The following is a 20,610-nucleotide window of genomic DNA, read 5'->3' as shown; positions in this document are numbered from 1 at the left end:
GTGACTTGACTGGAGGGGGGGGGTGAGTCTGCTTCACTAGTTACCTGACTGGGGGGGGGTGAGTCTGCTCCACTAGTGACCTGACTGTAGTGGGGTGAGTCTGCTTCACTAGTGACTTGACTGGAGGGGGGTGAGTCTGCTTCACTAGTGACTTGACTGGAGGGGGGTGAGTCTGCTCCACTAGTGACCTGACTGGAGGGGGGGGGTGTGAGTCTGCTTCACTAGAGACCTGACTGGAGGGGGGGTGGGTGAGTCTGCTTCACTAGTGACCTGACTGGAGGAGGGGGGTGAGTCTGCTTCACTAGTGACCTGACTGGAGGGGGGGGGGGGTGAGTCTGCTTCACTAGAGATCTGACTGGAGGGGGGGGGGTGTGAGTCTGCTTCATTAGTGACCTGACTGGAGGAGGGGGGTGAGTCTGCTTCACTAGTGACCTGACTGGAGGGGGGGGGGTGAGTCTGCTTCATTAGTGACCTGACTGGAGGAGAGGGGTGAGTCTGCTTCACTAGTGACCTGACTGTAGGGAGGTGAGTCTGCTTCACTAGTGATCTGACTGGAGGGGGGGGGTGAGTCTGCTTCACTAGTGACCTGACTGGAGGGGGGGGTGAGTCTGCTTCACTAGTGACCTGACTGTAGGGAGGTGAGTCTGCTTCACTAGTGACCTGACTGTAGGGAGGTGAGTCTGCTTCACTAGTGACCTGACTGGAGGGAGGTGAGTCTGCTTCACTAGTGACCTGACTGGGGGGGTGAGTCTGCTTCACAAGTGACCTGACTGGGGGGGGTGAGTCTGCTTCACTAGTGACCTGACTGGAGGGGGGGGTGAGTCTGCTTCAATAGTGACCTGACTGGAGGGAGCTGAGTCTGCTTCACTAGTGACCTGACTGGAGGGGTGGGGGGTGAGTCTGCTTCACTAGTGACTTGACTGGAGGGGGGGGGGGTGAGTCTGCTTCACTAGTGACTTGACTGGAGGGGGGTGAGTCTGCTTCACTAGTTACCTGACTGGAGGGGTGGGGGGTGAGTCTGCTTCACTAGTGACTTGACTGGAGAAGGGGGGGTGAGTCTGCTTCACTAGTTACCTGACTGGGGGGGGGTGAGTCTGCTCCACTAGTGACCTGACTGTAGGGGGGTGAGTCTGCTTCACTAGTGACTTGACTGGAGGGGGGTGAGTCTGCTTCACTAGTGACTTGACTGGAGGGGGGTGAGTCTGCTCCACTAGTGACTTGACTGGAGGGGGGGGGGGGTGAGTCTGCTTCACTAGTTACCTGACTGGGGGGGGTGAGTCTGCTCCACTAGTGACCTGACTGTAGTGGGGTGAGTCTGCTTCACTAGTGACTTGACTGGAGGGGGGTGAGTCTGCTTCACTAGTGACTTGACTGGAGGGGGGTGAGTCTGCTCCACTAGTGACTTGACTGGAGGGGGGGGGGGTGAGTCTGCTTCACTAGTTACCTGACTGGGGGGGGTGAGTCTGCTCCACTAGTGACCTGACTGTAGTGGGGTGAGTCTGCTTCACTAGTGACTTGACTGGAGGGGGGTGAGTCTGCTTCACTAGTGACTTGACAGAAGGGGGGTGAGTCTGCTCCACTAGTGACCTGACTGGAGGGGGGTGAGTCTGCTTCACTAGTGACCTGACTGGAGGGGGGTGAGTCTGCTCCACTAGTGACTTGACTGGAGGGGGGGGGGTGAGTCTGCTTCACTAGTTACCTGACTGGGGGGGGGGGTGAGTCTGCTCCACTAGTGACCTGACTGGAGGGGTGGGGGTGAGTCTGCTCTACTAGTGACCTGACTGGAGGGGTGGGGGGTGAGTCTGCTTCACTAGTGACCTGACTGGAGGGGTGGGGGGTGAGTCTGCTCCACTAGTGACCTGACTGGAGGGGTGGGGGGTGAGTCTGCTCCACTAGAGACCTGACTTTGGGGGGGGATGAGTCTGCTTCACTAGTGACCTGACTGGAGGGGGGTGAGTCTGCTTCACTAGTGACCTGACTTTGGGGGGGGATGAGTCTGCTTCACTAGTGACCTGACTGGAGGGGGGGGGTGAGTCTGCTTCACTAGTGACCTCGCAAGTCACGTCGCTGTGTCTAAGTTCTCATTTTCTTCGTACACATATGGGACTAATAGAACAAGAACCCGGCAATGTGATGTTATAGTGGCCAGAATACGCCTGGGATATAGACGTATCTGGCAGCTTTCTCAAAACCCAAATGTCGAGTACACAATGTGTCAACTTTGTGAAAGAGAAAACATGCACTCTCTTGAACATTATATTGTAGAATGTCCCATATTGACAGACTTTCGCCCTCCTGGGCTAAGGTATGCTGAACTCTGTAATTACTATACGAGTACTGGAACACTTGATGATATATTGGACTTGTATCCAAGATTAACCATGTAATGTATCAATTATACAATGTATGTATGTGATGTAACTATATAACCTGAGCTTGTAAAAGCACCTTCACCACCTTCAGTGCTTAATTGCACACTAGTTTCTCTATCAGCTACCTCACCCTGTCAGAGTAAAAGAGACAAATGTATGTGAATGCATGTGTGTGTGTATATATGTATGTATACATGTATGTATATATGTATGTGTACGTATATGTGTGTGTGTGTGTGTATGTTAATGTATGTGTATAAAGTATATATGGAACCTGATCAGAATTACATTTCACCTTTGTAAATGCACATTAATGACACTATGTAAAAGACACATCAAACACTTTATGTAGAGCATACGTAAATCTATGCATCTATGTATTTATGTATGTAGATTAGCTTAGCATTTTAAAAGCACCGAATCACCTTCTGTGATTAATTATTCAATAAACCCCTGAACTATATGTTTAACACTTCTCTAACCCTGTCCATGGAGGACAGAAAAAAATGTATATATGCTGGTTAGCATTGTAAATGTCCGGCCACGTCTGTGGTAGAAAATAATAATAATAAAAAGAAACTCATTTCCTGGTTATCTTGAGGTTATCTTGAGATGATTTCGGGGCTTTTTAGTGTCCCCGCGGCCCGGTCCTCGACCAGGCCTCCACCCCCAGGAAGCAGCCCGTGACAGCTGACTAACTCCCAGGTACCTATTTACTGCTAGGTAACAGGGGCATTCAGGGTGAAAGAAACTTTGCCCATTTGTTTCTGCCTCGTGCGGGAATCGAACCCGAGCCACAGAAGTTTGAAGAAGTTTGGTTGATGACAAACATGACAATATACTTCTTCACTTCTTCTTTCTTAACACCTTTAACATAGAATTAAGGATCACCCAGAAAGTATTCCTATAAAGGGCGACCATCTGAGGGAACTCTACATTTAAAATTATTTGTGACAACATTTCTCTAGCTTTCAACAACATTAGTCTAGCATACGTCAGGCTGCGAGCAGCCGGGTCTAACAGCCTGGTTGATCAGTCCAGCAACCAGGAGGCCTGGTCGACGACCGGGCCGCGGGGACACTAAGCCCCGGAAGCACCTCAGGGTAGCTGCTAGTTCTGTGAGCGCGCACACGCGCGTCTATAGAAGCCAATTTATTAAGACAACCTAACCATGAATAGTTCTGATGTTAATATGTCATGCCACGACGAATATCATGTCAGGACGAATATCATGCCACGACGAATATCATGTCAGGACGAATATCATGCCACGACGAATATCATGCCAGGACGAATATCATGTCAGGACGAATGTCATGTCAGGACGAATATCATGTCAGGACGAATATCATGTCAGGACGAATATCATGTCAGGACGAATATCATGTCAAGACGAATATCATGTCAGGACGAATATCATGTCAGGACGAATATCATACCAGGACGAATATCATGCCACGACGAATGTCATTTCGGGACGAATGTTATTTCGGGACGAATGTCATGTCAGGACGAATGTCATGCCAGGACGAATATCATGTCAGGACGAATGTCATGTCAGGACGAAGCTCCTGGCAGGGCGAATATCATGTCAGGACGAATATCATGTCAGGACGAATATCATGCCAGGACGAATATCATGCCAGGACGAATATCATGTCAGGACGTGTATGGCATGACTGACACTCGGTCCCCCTGAACCCGTCAACTAAGAATATATCTTGAACAAAAAAAAAACAGCTAAAAATATTATTTCACGGCGACATTAGACGAGCCAAGAATTACTCGCGTAGATAACTCAAGACTTCCTTCCTCATTCTCAAGAAACTCAACACACTTCTTCGTGTCTGTCGGGAACGATTAACGATGATGAAGAACAAATACAGACAGACGCTGCAGATATACGTAGCCTCAGTCTACCAGAGGCGGTAGAAAGTTGTGGTGGTGAGGGCGGCGTGTGGCGCCGGTGTCTATTTTGGTCCAGCGTGGAGAGAGAGTCGGCTGACTTTCCTTCCCGGGTGGTGGGAGAGTCAGTGTTCTACGGGACGCCTCAGGGAGGAGAGTGCTCGCTCCTCGCGCCTATAGTGCCTCCCACACACACACACACACACACACACGCACGCACTCTACTACGTGAAAGAGCTGCTGTCACTGTGAACTGTGTTGATGGGACTGTGCGTTGCCTCTTAGTGTGTACGTGGGTTTCGTAGTGGTTGTAGTAGAGGTGTTTTACCACAGCCCAGCGGGCTCCCCGCCGCTCTCAGACTGTGGTGTCAGGATCGATGTCACTCTCATTCAGTTATCCCGACCAACACGAATCCTTCGTGTGAAACAGACGCTTATCTTCCTTGTGTATATAAACTCCTACTATACGTTTGATGGATTACAAAGCACCTGTATCGATTCGGAATCCTCATTCACGGGTACAGGAGGCTTGTTATCGTCCCCCTAGATAAGATAAGATAAATACTGACCATCTCTAGCCTGCTGCCCTCCCCCAATACAGTTGCATTAATTCACAAGACACAGAGAAATTCACAAAAGACTAGGTGAACAGAGGAACCAGATGAAAGGAAAAAAGTGTCCTGACACGGAATCCTAACCTGAAAATCATTTGGTTGTGAGCCGACAACGCCGACCACTGCGCTACAGGTAAACTGAATGCATGTTGGACTTAGTTTTATACTGTTAGTGACTCCAGCATGCACATGTTAGTGGAGTTGAAGTTACTTTTGGTAAGCTTAAGCTGTATATTTATATACCAGGAGGAAAGTCAGGAGGGGGCCTGGTAGCCTGGTGGATAGCGCGCAGGACTCGTAATTCTGTGGCGCGGGTTCGATTCCCGCACGAGGCAGAAACAAATGGGCAAACTTTCTTTCACCCCTGAATGCCCCTGTTACCTAGCAGTAAATAGGTACCTGGGAGTTAGTCAGCTGTCACGGGCTGCTTCCTGGGGGTGGAGGCCTGGTCGAGGACCGGGCCGCGGGGACACTAAAGCCCCGAAATCATCTCAAGATAACCTCAAGATAACCAGCAAGTTTTGATTATTGCCGCCGCAGGCGGCTAGTTTATTGTGCACTCCATACTCATCGTGTGAGCGGTAGCGCAAAAAGGATTACAGAGGGCACAAAAGGTCTTTATCAGACCTCAACGGAGATTATTACATAAGCAATTTCATCTATCCTTCACACCTTATAATTACAATGTCAACTAGTTACAGAGAATGTTCTATTTCAAGAGCTATATATTTACAGTAAGTCATTATATATTAATGATAGGTCTTATCGCTAATACATAATTATTTGAGCAATAGAGATATTAGAGTCATAGGGGAGCTGCTGTTTATTATTATTAGTCTTCACAATACACTTCACTTGTTTCTTGTGGGAACCGACCTGTGAGATTTATATTTATTTAATTTATATGAATTTATATTTACGTTAATTTATATACTTCGATAGCAATTTGTATAATGATAAGTGGACTGTATTTCTGCAATAATCTCTTAATCTCACAAATCGATCCTCTACACATTAGGGGGGTTTATATTTATATATATGCAGCCAATCAAACTACAGTAACTACATACATTGAAGAGGTTCCTTATCTTATAGTACAGCAGGTTAGTCCACCAGGTATAACTAGAGTGTAGACACCAAATTATCCTCTTTGAGGTAGCTTCCATATCACCCAGTAACTGGTGCACAAATCTTGCTTCCTGGTCTTGACCTGTCAAAAGTGCGCTAGCTGTGAAGCCAGATACCTATATATGACAAGTATATCAGAGAAAACAGTACATGGAACATGAAGACCTGGCTTAATTACCTTTAGTTTGAGGCTTCCATGTGATCTAACCGGGTCACCCTATATCCTGACATTAATGGCCATAAATGAATGATAAACGGGTTTCGGATAGACTTAACTTGAATTGTAGACATCGTGTTGGAGATGGTACCTTTGGTTTCCATAACACTACGTCCAAGTAAATTTAACAGGAGCCGTATTTGCTCCCGTGTGCCTCTGGTCTCGTATACACAATGGCTGTTTAACACTCCATACAATTGACGTTACTGGCCGACATTGTCCAGAATGATAGGAGCCGAATTTGCTCCACACGTCTCGGAGGTGACACAACAATGGCTGCCCTCCTTCCTCACTCTCCTGGCCTACTTTGTCCAGATTTCAGAAAGTGATAGAAGGGTCACATTTACTCTACTTTAATATTGATAATTAAGTTAATTTATATAAGATGTTTTTATGATGGTAAAGTCCAAAGACTAATGTATTTAAGAATAATTCCCAGCAGAATAGCTGGTGAATTATAATAGTATGTGGTGATGATATCCCGTTTTCTTTAGACGGTAATTCCACTACAAGTTACGTTTTCTATGGGTAACTTGTTTATACAACACAGCTCTTATCTGTCTGTATGATATTATTATTAAATGGTGTCGGATTTTCCGACATTTCTTAACCTCATATCTCGTTTATCTACTGGCAGCGAAATATGGATACAGTGCAAGGATTTCAGGTACTTAATCCTTGATAATAAGATAGGTTGCCATATCATACAACGTGAGTTTAGATTTATCTCTAAATGGCTCAATTTTACTGCAATCCAAGATATAGTGTCCGAGTGTGTGTCCTTGTCTTTGTCCACACACTTTACACTTTTCTACATATAGATTCCAGTATTTTCTAATCCTGTACATAGTCCAGAACAAACGTAAACTCTCGGTTATGGTTTACATATCGGTGTAAACTCACCTAGTCAATTATTGCCCTTGTTGTTGTTTAAGTGTTTCGTCATTGTTTACAAAACACTGTTTACACAAATTAAAATAAAAATATAAATTAAATTATATAACACAAATTATTAATTTTGGGATTAAAACAGCACCAAGATCAGAAATATGATTTGATAAGACTCTTGATTGTCAGCCTAAAGTTAATCTTATCTTGTTTCTTTGTTTTCTGTCCAGCGACAAATTTTACGTTTCCAGAAATATATATATATATATATATATATATATATATATATATATATATATATATATATATATATATATATATATATATATATATATATATATATATATATATATATATATATATATATATATATATATATATATTATTAAATATGACCGAAAAAGTAAGATTAATAATTCTAACACGAATTTTCTCAATCTTTCGTACATTACGCTTCACTGTTGGAGGTAAATCAAAAATCACTTCTCCAAAATTCATTTTTATTTCTAGTCTGACGCGACGCTTGAACTCGTTTCGTAATAACGTATTACATTTTCAAAGACTTTAGTTTACACACAACTGTAATCTGAAAACACTTAACAGAGTTTTACTAATTCTAACGCTAAACAGCTTGTCTTATATACTCGCATTTGGGTGAGGTGATATGTTGCAACAGTTTTGGATGAGGTGAACAAACTTTTGACCAACACAAGACAGAACACGGTGCAATGGGTTTAAATTGGATAAATGAGAGGGAAGACTGAAAGTAACTGCAAAGGGCTTATTGGCACATACTTCCTCTTGATGCTTCTATATTGGTACGGAGTCTTGAAGTGGGTAGAGTATAGTTGTGCATTAATTGGCTGTTGATTGCTGGTGTTGACTTTTTGATATATAGTGCCTCGCAGATGTCAAGCCGCTTGCTATCGCTGAATCTATCGATACAGATAGATATATGCTAGGAGAGTGGGCAGTAAAGCAGGCGGCCTTGGAAGGGTTCAAAATTACGAGAGATGTGGTCAAGAGACACTTGTTGGATCTGGATGTTAGAAAGGCTGTTGGTCCAGACAGGATCTCACCATGGGTATTGAAAGAGTGTGCAGAGGCACTTTGCTTGCCACTCTCTATAGTGTATAGTAGGTCACTGGAGATGGGAGAACTACCAGAAATATGGAAGACGGCAAATGTGGTCCCAATATACAAAAAGGGCGACAGACAAGAGGCACTGAACTACAGGCCAGTGTCCTTGACTTGTATACCATGCAAGGTGATGGAGAAGATCGTGAGAAAAATCTAGTAACACATCTGGAGAGAAGGGACTTCGTGACAAATCACCAACATGGGTTCAGGGAGAGTAAATCTTGCCTTACAGGCTTAATAGAATTCTACGACCAGGTGACAAAGATTAAGCAAGAAAGAGAAGGCTGGGCGGACTGCATTTTCTTGGATTGTAGGAAAGCCTTTGACACATTACCGCATAAGAGGCTGGTACATAAGCTGGAGAGACAGCTGGAATAACTTGTAAGGTGCTCCAGTGGATAAGGGAGTACTTAAGCAATAGGAACAGAGAGTTACAATGAGGGTGAGACCTCAGATTTGTAGAGTTACCAGTGGAGTCCCACAGGGCTCTGTACTTGGTCCTATCCTGTTTCTGATATACGTAAATGAGCTTCCGGAGAGTATAGACTCATTCCTCTCAATGTTTGCTGACGATGCCAAAATTATGATAAGGATTAAGACAGAGGAGGATTGCTCGAGGCTTCAAGAGGACCTAGACAAACTGAAGAAATGGTCGAACAAATGGTTGTTAAGAGTTTAACCCAAACAAATGTAATGTAATGAAGATGGGTGTAGGGAGCATGAGGCCACATACAAGGTATCATTTGGGAGAGGAAATTCTTCAAGAGTCATAGAGAGAAAGACCTGGGGGTTGATATCACGCCAGACCTGTCTCCTGAAGCCCATATCAAGAGGATAACATCAGCAGCATATGCCACGTTGGCCAACATAAAAACGGCATTTAGAAACTTGTGTAAGGAATCATTTAGAACTTTGTACACCACCTATGTCAGACCAATCCTGGAGTATGTAGCCCCAGCATGGAGTCCATATCTAGTCAAGCATAAGACTAAACTGGAAAAGGTTCAAAGGTTTGCCACCAGACTAGTTCCCGGGCTGAGAGGTATGAGCTACGATGAGAGACTACGGGAATTAAACCTCACGTCGCTGGAAGACACAAGAGTTAGGGAAGACATGATCACCACATACAAGATTCTCAAAGGAATTGATAGGGTAGATAGACAGGCTCTTTAACGCAAGGGGCACACGCACTAGGGGACCCAGGTGGAAATTGAGTGCCCAAATGAGCCACTGAGATATTAGAAGGAACTTTTTTAGTGTCAGAGTGGTTGACAAATGGAATGCATTAGGATGTGATGTGTTGGAGGCTGACTCCATACACAGTTTTAAGTGTAGATATGATATGATAAAAGGAACCTTTACATTAGTTGATTGACAGTTGACAGGCGGGACCAAAGAGCCAGAGCTCAACCCCCGCAAGCACAAATAGGTAAATTTCAAATAAGTGCGTACACACACACACACATCCCCAGGAAGCGGGCCCGTAACAGCTGTCTAACTCCCAGGTACCCATTTACTGCCAGGTAACAGGGGGGCATCAGGGTGAAAAAAACTCGGCCCATTTGTCTCTGCTGGCCCCGGGAATCGAACCCGGGCCACAGGATTACGAGTCCTGCTCGCTGTCCACTCAGCTACCAGACCCCAACTGGTGTGTGTGTGTGTGTGTGTGTGTGTGTGTGTGTGTGTGTATGTGTGTGTGTGTGTGTGTGTGTGTGTGTGTGTGTGTGTGTGTGTGTGTGTGTGTGTGTGTGTGTGTGTGTGTGTGTGTGTGTGTGTGTGTGTGTGTGTGTGTGTGTGTGTGTGTGCGCGCGTGTACTCACCTAGTTGTGCTTGGGGGGGGGGTTGAGCTCTGTCTCTTTGGTCCCGAATCTCAACTGTCAATCAACTAGTGTTCAGATTCCTGAGCCTACTGGGCTCTATCATATCTACATTTGAAACTGTGTATGGAGTCAGCCTCCACTCATAACTACTTAATGCATCCCATTTGTTAACTACTCTGATACTGAAAAATTTCATTCTAATGTCTCTGTGGCTCATCTGGGTACTAATTTGGGTACTAAGTTTCCACCTGTGTCCCCTTGTTCGTGTTCCACCCGTGCTAAAGAGTTTGTCTTTGTTCACCCTTTCGATTCCCCTGAGAATTTTGTAGGTGGTGATCATGTCTTCCCTTACATTTCTGGTTTCCAGGGATGTGAGGTTCAGCTCCTATAGACTTTCCTCGTAGTTCATACCTCTCAGTTCCGGGACAAGTCTGGTGGCATACCTCTGAATCTTCTCTAACTTTATCTTGTGTTTAACTAGGTATAGATTCCAGGCTGGAGCTGCATACTTTAGGATTTGTCTTAAATAAATGGTATACAAGGGCCTGAACTATTCCTTGCCCAAGTTTCTAAGGGCAGTTCTTATGTTGGTCAGTCTAGCATATGCCGCTGATGATATCCTTTTGATGTGGGGCTCTGGGGACAGATTCGGTGGAATATCAATCCCCAGATCTTTTTCTCTATTTGACTCTTGTAGGATTTCACCTCCCAGATGGTACCTTGTGTTCAGCCTTCTGCTCCCTTCGCCTAATTTCATTACTTTACACTTTCCTGAGTTGAACTTTAGCAGTCATTTTCCAGGAGGTCGTGAAGACCTCCTGGAATCTCTTGTTGAGTTCTTCACACACCTCCTTGACATTTTCTATGTACCTATTCTCCCCCTTTTCTCAGTTTCATCACCTGTTCCTTCACTGCTGTTTTCCTGCTGATGTGGCTGTGGAGCAGCTTTGGTTGGGTCTTGGCTTTACTCGCTATGTCATTTTCATACTGTCTCTCTGCTTTTTTTTTTTTTTTTTTTTTTTTGAGATATATAGAAGAGTTGTTACATTCTTGTAGAGCCACTAGTACGCGTAGCGTTTCGGGCAAGTCCTTAATCCTATGGTCCCTGGAATACGATCCCCTGCCGCGAAGAATCGTTTTTTCATCCAAGTACACATTTTACTGTTGCGTTAAACAGAGGCTACAGTTAAGGAATTGCGCCCAGTAAATCCTCCCCGGCCAGGATACGAACCCATGACATAGCGCTCGCGGAACGCCAGGCGAGTGTCTTACCACTACACCACGGAGACTGCGCGGAGAATGCTTCTCTCCTCTCTCTGAGGTACTCATTCTGACCCTCTGGTATCTCTCCCTGCTCTCTAGTGTTCTGTTGTTCCTGTAGTTTCTCCATGTTCTTTTACTCAATTGCTTCGCTACCATAAATTCTTGATTGAACCATGGATTCTTCTGTTGCTTCCCATTTTTTTTATTTTTGTGCCGGGATAAACCTGTCTGCAGCTTCCTGGCACTTCTGGGTGACATAATCCATCATATCCTGTACAGTGTTTTCTCTGATTTCTGTTTCCCATGGTATTCCCATTTATAAGTTCCTCATCTTGTCATATTTTCGTCTTCCGTAATTTAGTCTTTTCCCTTCCGATCCTATCATTGGATAGGTTATCCCTACCTCTACCAGATACTCAAATGTCAATACACTGTGGTCACTTATTCCTATGAGGGCTTCAAATTTGACTTCCCTTATTTCTGATTCATTCAATGTGAATATTCAAGGTCGAGCCTAGCTGGTTCGTCATTCTCTCTCATTCTTGACTGTCCCTTGACATGTTGGGTCAGAAAGTTCCTTGTTGCCACTTTCAAGAGTCTAGATCACCATGTATCTTCACCACCATGTGGGACCCCACTTTTCCAGTCTATCTGTCCATGGTAGAAATCGCCCATGATTAAGAGTCTGGAACCATTCCTGCAGACATCTGGAGGTGCTCTCTATTATATTATCGGTTGCCATGTTGTTTCTGTCGAACTCTAGCCTGGGTCGTCTGTCATTTAGTGGAGGGTTGTAAATGACTGTCACTATTATCTTAGGTCCACCCATTGTTATAGTTCCTGTTATGTAATCTCTCAATCCGTCGCAGCCCGGAATTTCCATCTCTTCAAAGCTCCAGTCCTTCCTCATCAGCAGGGCCACTCCTCCACCTCCTCTCCCTTCCCTCTCTTTCCTTACTATATAGTAGTCCTTTAGAAACACATCGTTTGTTATGACCCCTGACAATTTTGTTTCTGTGATTCCCATTACATCTGGGGTATTCTTCCTGGCCCTTTCACCCATCCTTCCCACTAGTGTAGAAAGCTGTTCCATGGGCATTGCTACTTGGCTAGGCTCATCCTCCTGTGGGGTAGTTACCCGGGGCTCTGGGGGAGGTGGGGTGGGGGGAGGTGGGTGGGGATTGGGGGAGGGCTTAGAAATTGCCCAGGCCTGCTTGTGACAGGAAGAATTCCAAGGGAAGGAGGGGCAGTGAGTGCTCAAGGTTAGGGGCAGGCATGCTCGGGGTGAGAGCTCGTCCTCCTGTGGTGTAGTTGAAATAGAAATAAGTTTATTGAGGTAAAATACACACAAAGGGATGAGGTAGCTCAAGTTAACAAGGGTTTCGAGGAGGGTGGGGTGGGGGATGGAGAACTTAGATCTGGGCCTGCTTGGGGCAGGAAGAAGACCAGAAGACCAGAAGACCAGATGACCAGAAGACCAGAAGACCAGAAGACCAGAAGACCAGCGGAGCGGTGTTCTGGTGTGACTGTCAATCCTCCTAGTGGTGTTGAGGGCTGTCGGCTCTCCATCCTGGTTCCTGTTTTTTTGAGATATCCTATTGTTATGTGCCTCAGGAGTTAGATTATATGTTACGTCCACTCCCAGGTCTCTTTCTCGAATCGTCATAGGAAGATAATTTCTCTTCATTGTTTACTGACCTATTGGTCTCCTGTCACCTGGTTCCATTCCCATAACTTTACACTTGCTCGTGTTGAACTCTAGTAGCCAATTATCTGATCATCTTTGCAGCTTGTTCAGGTCTTCTTGGAGTATCCTACAATCGTCATCTGTCACAACTCTTATTATTTTTTGCGTCATCCGCGAACATCGACATTTAGGACTCGACTTCTGTAGACATGTCGTTCACATATATTAGAAATAGAACTAGTCCCAGCACTGATCCTTGAGGTACTCCACTCGTTACTATTCGCCCCTGTTCTGTTACTCTCTGGCTTCTGCCTGTTTAGTAATTCTTTACCCAAGCTAAGGCTTTTCAGCTTACTCCCGTCTGCCTCTCAAGTTTGAATAGCAGTCTCCTGTATGCAGTCTGTCCATTCTTCTCTGTCCTGATTATTCTTGTTACTTTATCATAGATTTCCAGAATTTTTGTTGGGTATGATTTCCCTTCTCTGAACCCATGTTTTTTATATATATGTAATGTTCTCTAGGTGTGCAACCAGTCTTAACCTGATTATTCTTTCAAGTACTTTACAAGGGAGACTTGTCAGCGATACTGATCTGTAGCTATGTGCCTCTTCCCTGTCACCTGTTTTGAAAATTGGTACCATATTTGCCGTCTTCCAGCAACTGGACAATTCTCCCGATATAAGTGATTCATTAAAATCCTTGCCAGAGGCACGCTGAGGGCCTGCACTGCCTCTTTTAGTATCCAAGGGGATACTTTGTCTCGTCCAACCGCTTTAGTTTCATCCAGTGTTGTCAACTGTTTCATTATCTCTTCTGCTGTTACCTCTATATCCGTTAGTCTCTCATCTTGGGTCATCTCCTCTCCTAACAATGGGAGCTGCTCAGGCTCAATTGTGAAAACTATTGAAACTGGCATTCAGTACTTCGCAGATTTCCATGTCTCTTTCTGTTTATTTCACTTCCGTTTTCCTTAGTCCTGTCGCTTGGTCGTTCAACGACATTTTCCTTCTTACATGACTATATAGTAATTTAGTTTGTTTTCACTTTCATTGCAATATCGTTTTCATAATTCCCTTTCCGACACTCTTCTTATATTAATGTATTTATCCCTAGCTCTGCTGCATCTAATCTTATTGTCATCTGTCCTTTCTTCACTCCCTCCTGCTTCTCATTTCTGCTTCCTGATGCTGTCTATTAAACCATGGGTTATTATATTCCCTCCTACTGTTTCCTTTACTGTTGGTATAAAACACTCTTCGGCCTCCTTGCATTTCCACTTGACTAAATCCATCATATCTTGCACTGTTTTTCCTCTTAGTTCTTCTTCCCACTGCACTTCTCCCAGATATTTTCTTATGCTCCTGTAATCCCCTTTCATATAGTCTACTCTTCTCTTCCAGACCTCTTGACTTGTGGTCACAGTTTTAAGCTCGATCATGTAGTCAAAGACTAGGACACAATGGTCACTGGCTCTTAGTGGTATTTTATGTTCCATATTCGTAATGTTTTTCTCATTCTGGGTGAAAATCAGGTCCAATAGGCTTGGTACTAGGCATAATACAATGCCTATGGTAATGCAATGCCTTGGTAATAGGCAATACACCAAGCCTATTGGACCTGATTTTCACCCAGAATGAGAAAAGCATTACGAATATGGAACATAAAATACCACTAAGAGCCAGTGACCCTCGTCTTTCCCTTGTGTCTTCCTTCGCATGCTGTGTTTTGAAATTCCTGCCTATAATTTCCACTAATTTTGCTTCCTACATTTCTTCCCTACCATGGAGATTTCTTAATTCCCAATCCGTGATTTTGGTCCCCCCCCCCATGACCATCAGTTCCGCTCTCATTCTGTGAGCTGCTGCCCTCTGCAGATCATTTATACATCTTTTTATACATGCCCGAAACGCTTTGCGTAATAGTGGCTTTAGGCATTGTATGTACTAGCTCTACCTATAAGTCAACCAATCTTTGTAAAAATTTATTGTATGTATGTACCTTACCTAATTAAACATTTTATTTTATTTTTTGTTGTTGTTATCTTTATATTCCTGTCTGGGCCTTCTATAGTGTTTGGTGGGGGATTATAGAATATCAGGATTACAATCCTCTTCCTATCACCTGTCACAATCCCAAGTATGGAGCTTGTGCAGGCGATGAGTCACAATAACGGGGCTGAAGTATGTTGACTAGACCACACACACTAGAAGGTGAAGGGACGACGACGTTTCGGTCCGTCCTGGACCATTCTCAAGTCGATTGTGACTTCATTTTCTAGTGTGTGGTCTGGTCAATGGAGTTTGTCTTTCCATTATCCCGCCACTTCTCTAGTTTCCCAAATTTCAATTTCCGCTTTATGTGGAGTGGCATTCCCCCTCCTTATCTCTGTTTCCTTCCTTTCCTTATCACTTGGTATCCCTCTGAGATTGCATCCGAGATCATATTATTCATTTTAGCTTCCACTATTGCAATTATGTCAGGATTTGCTTCATTAATCCTTTCATTTATTTCTTCTACTTTATTGGATACCCCATCAGCATTGGTGTACCAAACCTTGAGACTCTTCTTGGAAACTTTGGAGTTCATATAACTCATCTGCCTACCTGTATCTCTCTGTGTGTGCTGCTGGAGAGAGATGGATGCAGTCCTATCTCCAATAAGAGGTTGTGAGGTGGGAACTGCCTGGGAAAAGGGAGGGAGATGAGAGGCTGAGGGGAATCTGAGAGCCAGAGGGAGGGGGGGCTGGGTGGTCTAAGCAGCTAGGGGGTGTCAGAAGGCAACCCGTTCTCGCAAATTTTATAAGTCAATATTGACTTATTAAATATGTGCATAGGTGACATACTTAGCATAATAGTTTCCCTTGAAAAGCTTCATAGAAAACACCGACCTTACCTAACCTACTTAGTATGTTAAGATAAGCATCTTATTGCTTCGTAACTACAATTATTACCTAACCTATAATAGGTATAGGTTAAGTAATAATTGTAATTACGAAGCAATAAGATGTTTATCTTAAGATACTAACAAGGTTAGGTAAGGTCGGTGTTTTCAATGAATCTTTTTAAGGGTATCTATTATGTTTAGTATATCACCTATGCACGTAGTTAATAAGTCAATATTGACTTTACGAATTTGCGAGAACGGGTTGCTGAAGGACATAGTGGGTCTGAGAGGGAGGAATTGTCTGAGAGGCAGTGAGGTTGGGAGTCAGAAAGAGCGTGTGCTAGGGGCAGGAAAGAAGCAGGGGCAGGTATGGGTTTTGGGGTAGAAGGAGAGTAAGTGGGAAGCAGGGGCTCAGGATGGGAGTGGGGCAAGAGAATGGGTGTTTGAAGGCAGTGGGTAGGTAAGGTGTATAGAGGCTTGAGGGGGGGGGGGGGAATCATACAAAAGCCGAGGCAAACGGAGGGATGACCCACACATGGTGTCAGCAAGGCAGACAGCCCGCCTGCTTTCATACCTCTCACTGTATTTCCCACTTCTAAAACTTCCCTTCACCTATGCCTCTCCTTCCTTCTTACTCCCCCCTCCCCTCCCCCCCAAAAATGAGTGTCGTGGATGGGTTTGGGGATGGAGGGGGAGGAGAGGGACATTGGAGGGAGGGATGGAGGGGGAGGAGAGGGACATTGGAGGGAGGGATGGAGCAGATGGGATTGGTTGCAGAGGGGGGTGGAGGGGAAAGGATGGGGGGGATAGAAGGGGTAGGGGAAGGATGGGAGGGCTGATGAGAGGGGGTGAGAGATGGGAAGGGGTTCTGGGGCGAGGGTGGAGACTGTGGGGTCAGTTTTCTCCCTTCAGTTCTTGTTGTTTCTTTTGGGACTTTTTATTATTTATATATACGATGGGGCCTGGTAGCCTGGTGGATAGCGCGCAGGACTCGTAATTCTGTGGCGCGGGTTCGATTCCCGCACGAGGCAGAAACAAATGGGCAAAGTTTCTTTCACCCTGAATGCCCCTGTTACCTAGCAGTAAATAGGTACCTGGGAGTTAGTCAGCTGTCACGGGGCTGCTTTCTGGGAATGGAGGCCTGGTCGAGGACCGGGCCGCGGGGACACTAAAGCCCCGAAATCATCTCAAGATATACACAAGAGTTCTTACAATCTTGTACATCCACTTGTCGTCTGCCTCTCCCATACTCGCCACTCCACCCCCCCCCCCACTAATCTGAGATCCCACCATCCATATCAATGCTTCCTGCGCTTAACTCCTTGTCAACAAATACAAACAAATTCAAATACAAATATTTATTCAGGTCAAGTACATACATACAAGGTGAAATACAAAAGTTGATGGATTTATAGAGTTAGTACATACAGTGCCTGAAGCCACTATTACACAAAGCGTTTCGGGCAGGAAAAACATTAAGACTAAAACTTAATACTAATTGAGATTAAAGTATAAATTGTGTTGAGAAAAAATAAGAAAAAACAAATGAAAAAGGGGGGGAGAATATGGCAGAAAAAAGCAAAAATACAATTTGGTCAACAAACAGCATTGTTTAAAATCGTAGACATGGGTTGACATTTAGGGGTGAGGTAGGTTACATTGAGTTAATTAGGTAGTGTTTAGTTTTTGTCTTAAACTGGTTGGGAGAGGTACAGTCTTTAACATAATTGGGAAGGTCATTCCACATTCTAGGTTCCTTGACTTGTAAAGCATTTCTAGTTTGACTAAGTCGTACTCTTGGAATATCAAATAGGTATTTGTTTCTGGTGTGGTGCCCATGTTACAACCTTCTAAGAAGCTTTTAAAGTCATTACAGTTACATTATGGATTGACATTACAGTTCAGCGTTTTATATATGTATAATACACAAGAGAGAATGTGCAGTGACTTAATATCTAACATATTCAGAGATTTGAGTAAGGGTACCGAGTGATGTCTGGGGCTAGAGTTGGATATTGTCCTAATAGCAGCTTTGTGTTGAGTAATTAGTGGACGTAAATGATTTTGGGTAGTAGAACCCCAAGCACAAATACCATAGTTGAGATGTGGATTGATGAGAGAGTAATAGTGTCACCAGGGCAGGGCGAGGTACATAATATCTGATCTTAGAAAGAATGCCCACAGTTTTTGAAACTTTTTTTGTTATATTTAGAATGTGTCCCTGGAAATTCAGCTTGTGGTCGATGAGAACGGCAAGGAATTTGCCATATACTTTGTTACAAATGTGGGTATTGTTAACCTTTAGATTTATTTGATTTGAGGATTTATTGCCAAACAAAATATAGAAAGTTTTGTCAATATTGAGGGTGAGTTTGTTGGCAGTTAGCCAGTGATGGACTTTATTTAGCTCGGTATTCATTGTGACATTTAGAGCAAGGGGGTCAGGACTGGAGTAAATGAAGGTTGTGTCGTCAGCAAATAGAACTGGTTTGAGGTGTTGGGAGGCATTTGGAAGGTCATTAATGTAGATGAGAAAGAGGAGAGGGTCAAGTATGCTGCCCTGAGGAACACCAATGTTGATGGGTAGGGTGGGAGAAATTGAATTATTCACAGAAACATACTGGAGCCTGTCAGTAAGGTAAGATTTGAGGTATTGCAGAGAGTGTCCTCTGACTCCATAATGATGAAATTTAAGAAGAAGGTTTTGGTGGTTGACAGTGTCAAAAGCCTTACCCAGGTCCACAAATAACCCAACAGGGAACTCATTTTTATCAAGAGCTGCATGTATCAAGTTAATCATACAAATAAGTGCATCGTTAGCGCTTTTTGGGGGTCTGAAGCCATATTGACAAGAGCTAGGTATATTGTGTTTGGCTAGATAAGAGTAAAGCTGCTTGTAGATAAGTTTTTCAAATATTTTAGACAAGTTTGGCAGAATTGATATAGGTCTGAGGCTTAACATCAGTGGGATCACCACATTTGTGGACAGGGGTTACTCTCGCTTTTTTTAGAATGTCTGGAAAGGTTTGAAGTTCAAGTGACTCAAGTTCAAGTTGTACACATGGCTGCCCATTCTCACCCTCATCTTGCTAAATTTTCCTCCCTGAATATAGTCCTTCAGCATTTGTTTGGCCTGGTCGCTCGCTCTGTTGCTGCCTGACCTGGTCGCTCGCCCTGGTGCTGCCTGGCCTGGTCGCTCGCCCTGGTGCTGCCTGGCCTGGTCGCTCGCTCTGTTGCTTCCTGGCCTGGTCGCTCGCTCTGTTGCTGCCTGGCCTGGTCGCTCGCTCTGTTGCTGCCTGACCTGGTCGCTCGCTCTGTTGCTGCCTGGCCTGGTCGCTCGCTCTGTTGCTGCCTGACCTGGTCGCTCGCTCTGTTGCTGCCTGACCTGGTCGCTCGCTCTGTTGCTGCCTGACCTGGTCGCTCGCTCTGTTGCTGCCTGACCTGGTCGCTCGCTCTGTTGCTGCCTGGCCTGGTCGCTCGCTCTGTTGCTGCCTGACCTGGTCGCTCGCTCTGTTGCTGCCTGACCTGGTCGCTCGCTCTGTTGCTGCCTGACCTGGTCGCTCGCTCTGTTGCTGCCTGGCCTGGTCGCTCGCTCTGGTGCTGCCTGACCTGGTCGCTCGCTCTGTTGCTGCCTGACCTGGTCGCACGCCCTGGTGCTGCCTGGCCTGGTCGCTCGCTCTGGTGCTGCCTGACCTGGTCGCTCGCTCTGTTGCTGCCTGACCTGGTCGCTCGCTCTGTTGCTGCCTGACCTGGTCGCTCGCTCTGTTGCTGCCTGACCTGGTCGCTCGCTCTGTTGCCGCCTGGCCTGGTCGCTCGCTCTGTTGCTGCCTGACCTGGTCGCTCGCTCTGTTGCTGCCTGACCTGGTCGCTCGCTCTGTTGCTGCCTGACCTGGTCGCTCGCTCTGTTGCTGCCTGACCTGGTCGCTCGCTCTGTTGCTGCCTGACCTGGTCGCTCGCTCTGTTGCTGCCTGACCTGGTCGCTCGCTCTGTTGCTGCCTGACCTGGTCTCCCAGGTGTGGTGACCCAGGTGTGGTGACCCAGGTGTGGTGACCCAGGTGTGCTCTCCCAGGTGTGGTGACCCAGGTGTGGTCTCCCAGGTGTGGTGACCCAGGTGTGGTGACCCAGGTGTGGTGACCCAGGTGTGGTCTCCCAGGTGTGGTGACCCAGGTGTGGCGACCCAGGTGTGGTGACCCAGGTGTGGTCTCCCAGGTGTGGTGACCCAGGTGTGGTGACCCAGGTGTGGTGACCCAGGTGTGGTGACCCAGGTGTGGTGACCCAGGTGTGGTGACCCAGGTGTGGTCTCCCAGGTGTGGTGACCCAGGTGTGGTGACCCAGGTGTGGTGACCCAGGTGTGGTCTCCCAGGTGTGGTGACCCAGGTGTGGTGACCCAGGTGTGGTCTCCCAGGTGTGGTGACCCAGGTGTGCTCTCCCAGGTGTGGTGACCCAGGTGTGGTCTCCCAGGTGTGGTGACCCAGGTGTGGCGACCCAGGTGTGGTGACCCAGGTGTGGTCTCCCAGGTGTGGTGACCCAGGTGTGGTGACCCAGGTGTGGTGACCCAGGTGTGGTGACCCAGGTGTGGTGACCCAGGTGTGGTGACCCAGGTGTGGTGACCCAGGTGTGGTGACCCAGGTGTACACACCACTCGTCCACTCCACAATGTGTACAGATCCATCTACACTATTTCAGCTTCCTT

General features: G+C 45.7%; 3 protein-coding genes across 3 annotated transcripts in view; 2 read left to right on the top strand and 1 right to left on the bottom strand.

Moving 5' to 3' along the window:
* Positions 1 to 18,222, top strand: part of LOC138364203 (zinc finger protein 530-like) — a 30,042-nt gene extending 11,820 nt beyond the window's left edge. The window contains exon 3 of the mRNA XM_069323528.1: positions 18,130 to 18,222. Within this exon, the coding sequence (XP_069179629.1) occupies positions 18,130 to 18,222 (93 nt within the window). The remainder of the gene's footprint in view (positions 1 to 18,129) is intronic.
* LOC123772835 (uncharacterized) overlaps positions 4,410 to 20,610 on the top strand; it is a 328,724-nt gene continuing 312,523 nt past the window's right edge. The window contains exon 1 of the mRNA XM_069323215.1: positions 4,410 to 5,024. The gene's annotated coding sequence lies outside the window, so the exon portion shown is untranslated. The remainder of the gene's footprint in view (positions 5,025 to 20,610) is intronic.
* Positions 18,925 to 20,589, bottom strand: LOC138364202 (platelet binding protein GspB-like). Its single transcript, XM_069323527.1, has one exon. The coding sequence runs from the start codon at positions 20,587 to 20,589 to the stop codon at positions 18,925 to 18,927; it is 1,665 nt and encodes a 554-aa protein (XP_069179628.1).

The sequence above is a fragment of the Procambarus clarkii genome, chromosome 12 (genome assembly GCF_040958095.1).
Source record: "Procambarus clarkii isolate CNS0578487 chromosome 12, FALCON_Pclarkii_2.0, whole genome shotgun sequence".
NCBI lineage: Eukaryota > Metazoa > Arthropoda > Malacostraca > Decapoda > Cambaridae > Procambarus > Procambarus clarkii.
The sequence above is the reverse complement of the archived record's forward strand: the minus strand, read 5'-3'. Positions and strand labels throughout refer to the sequence as shown.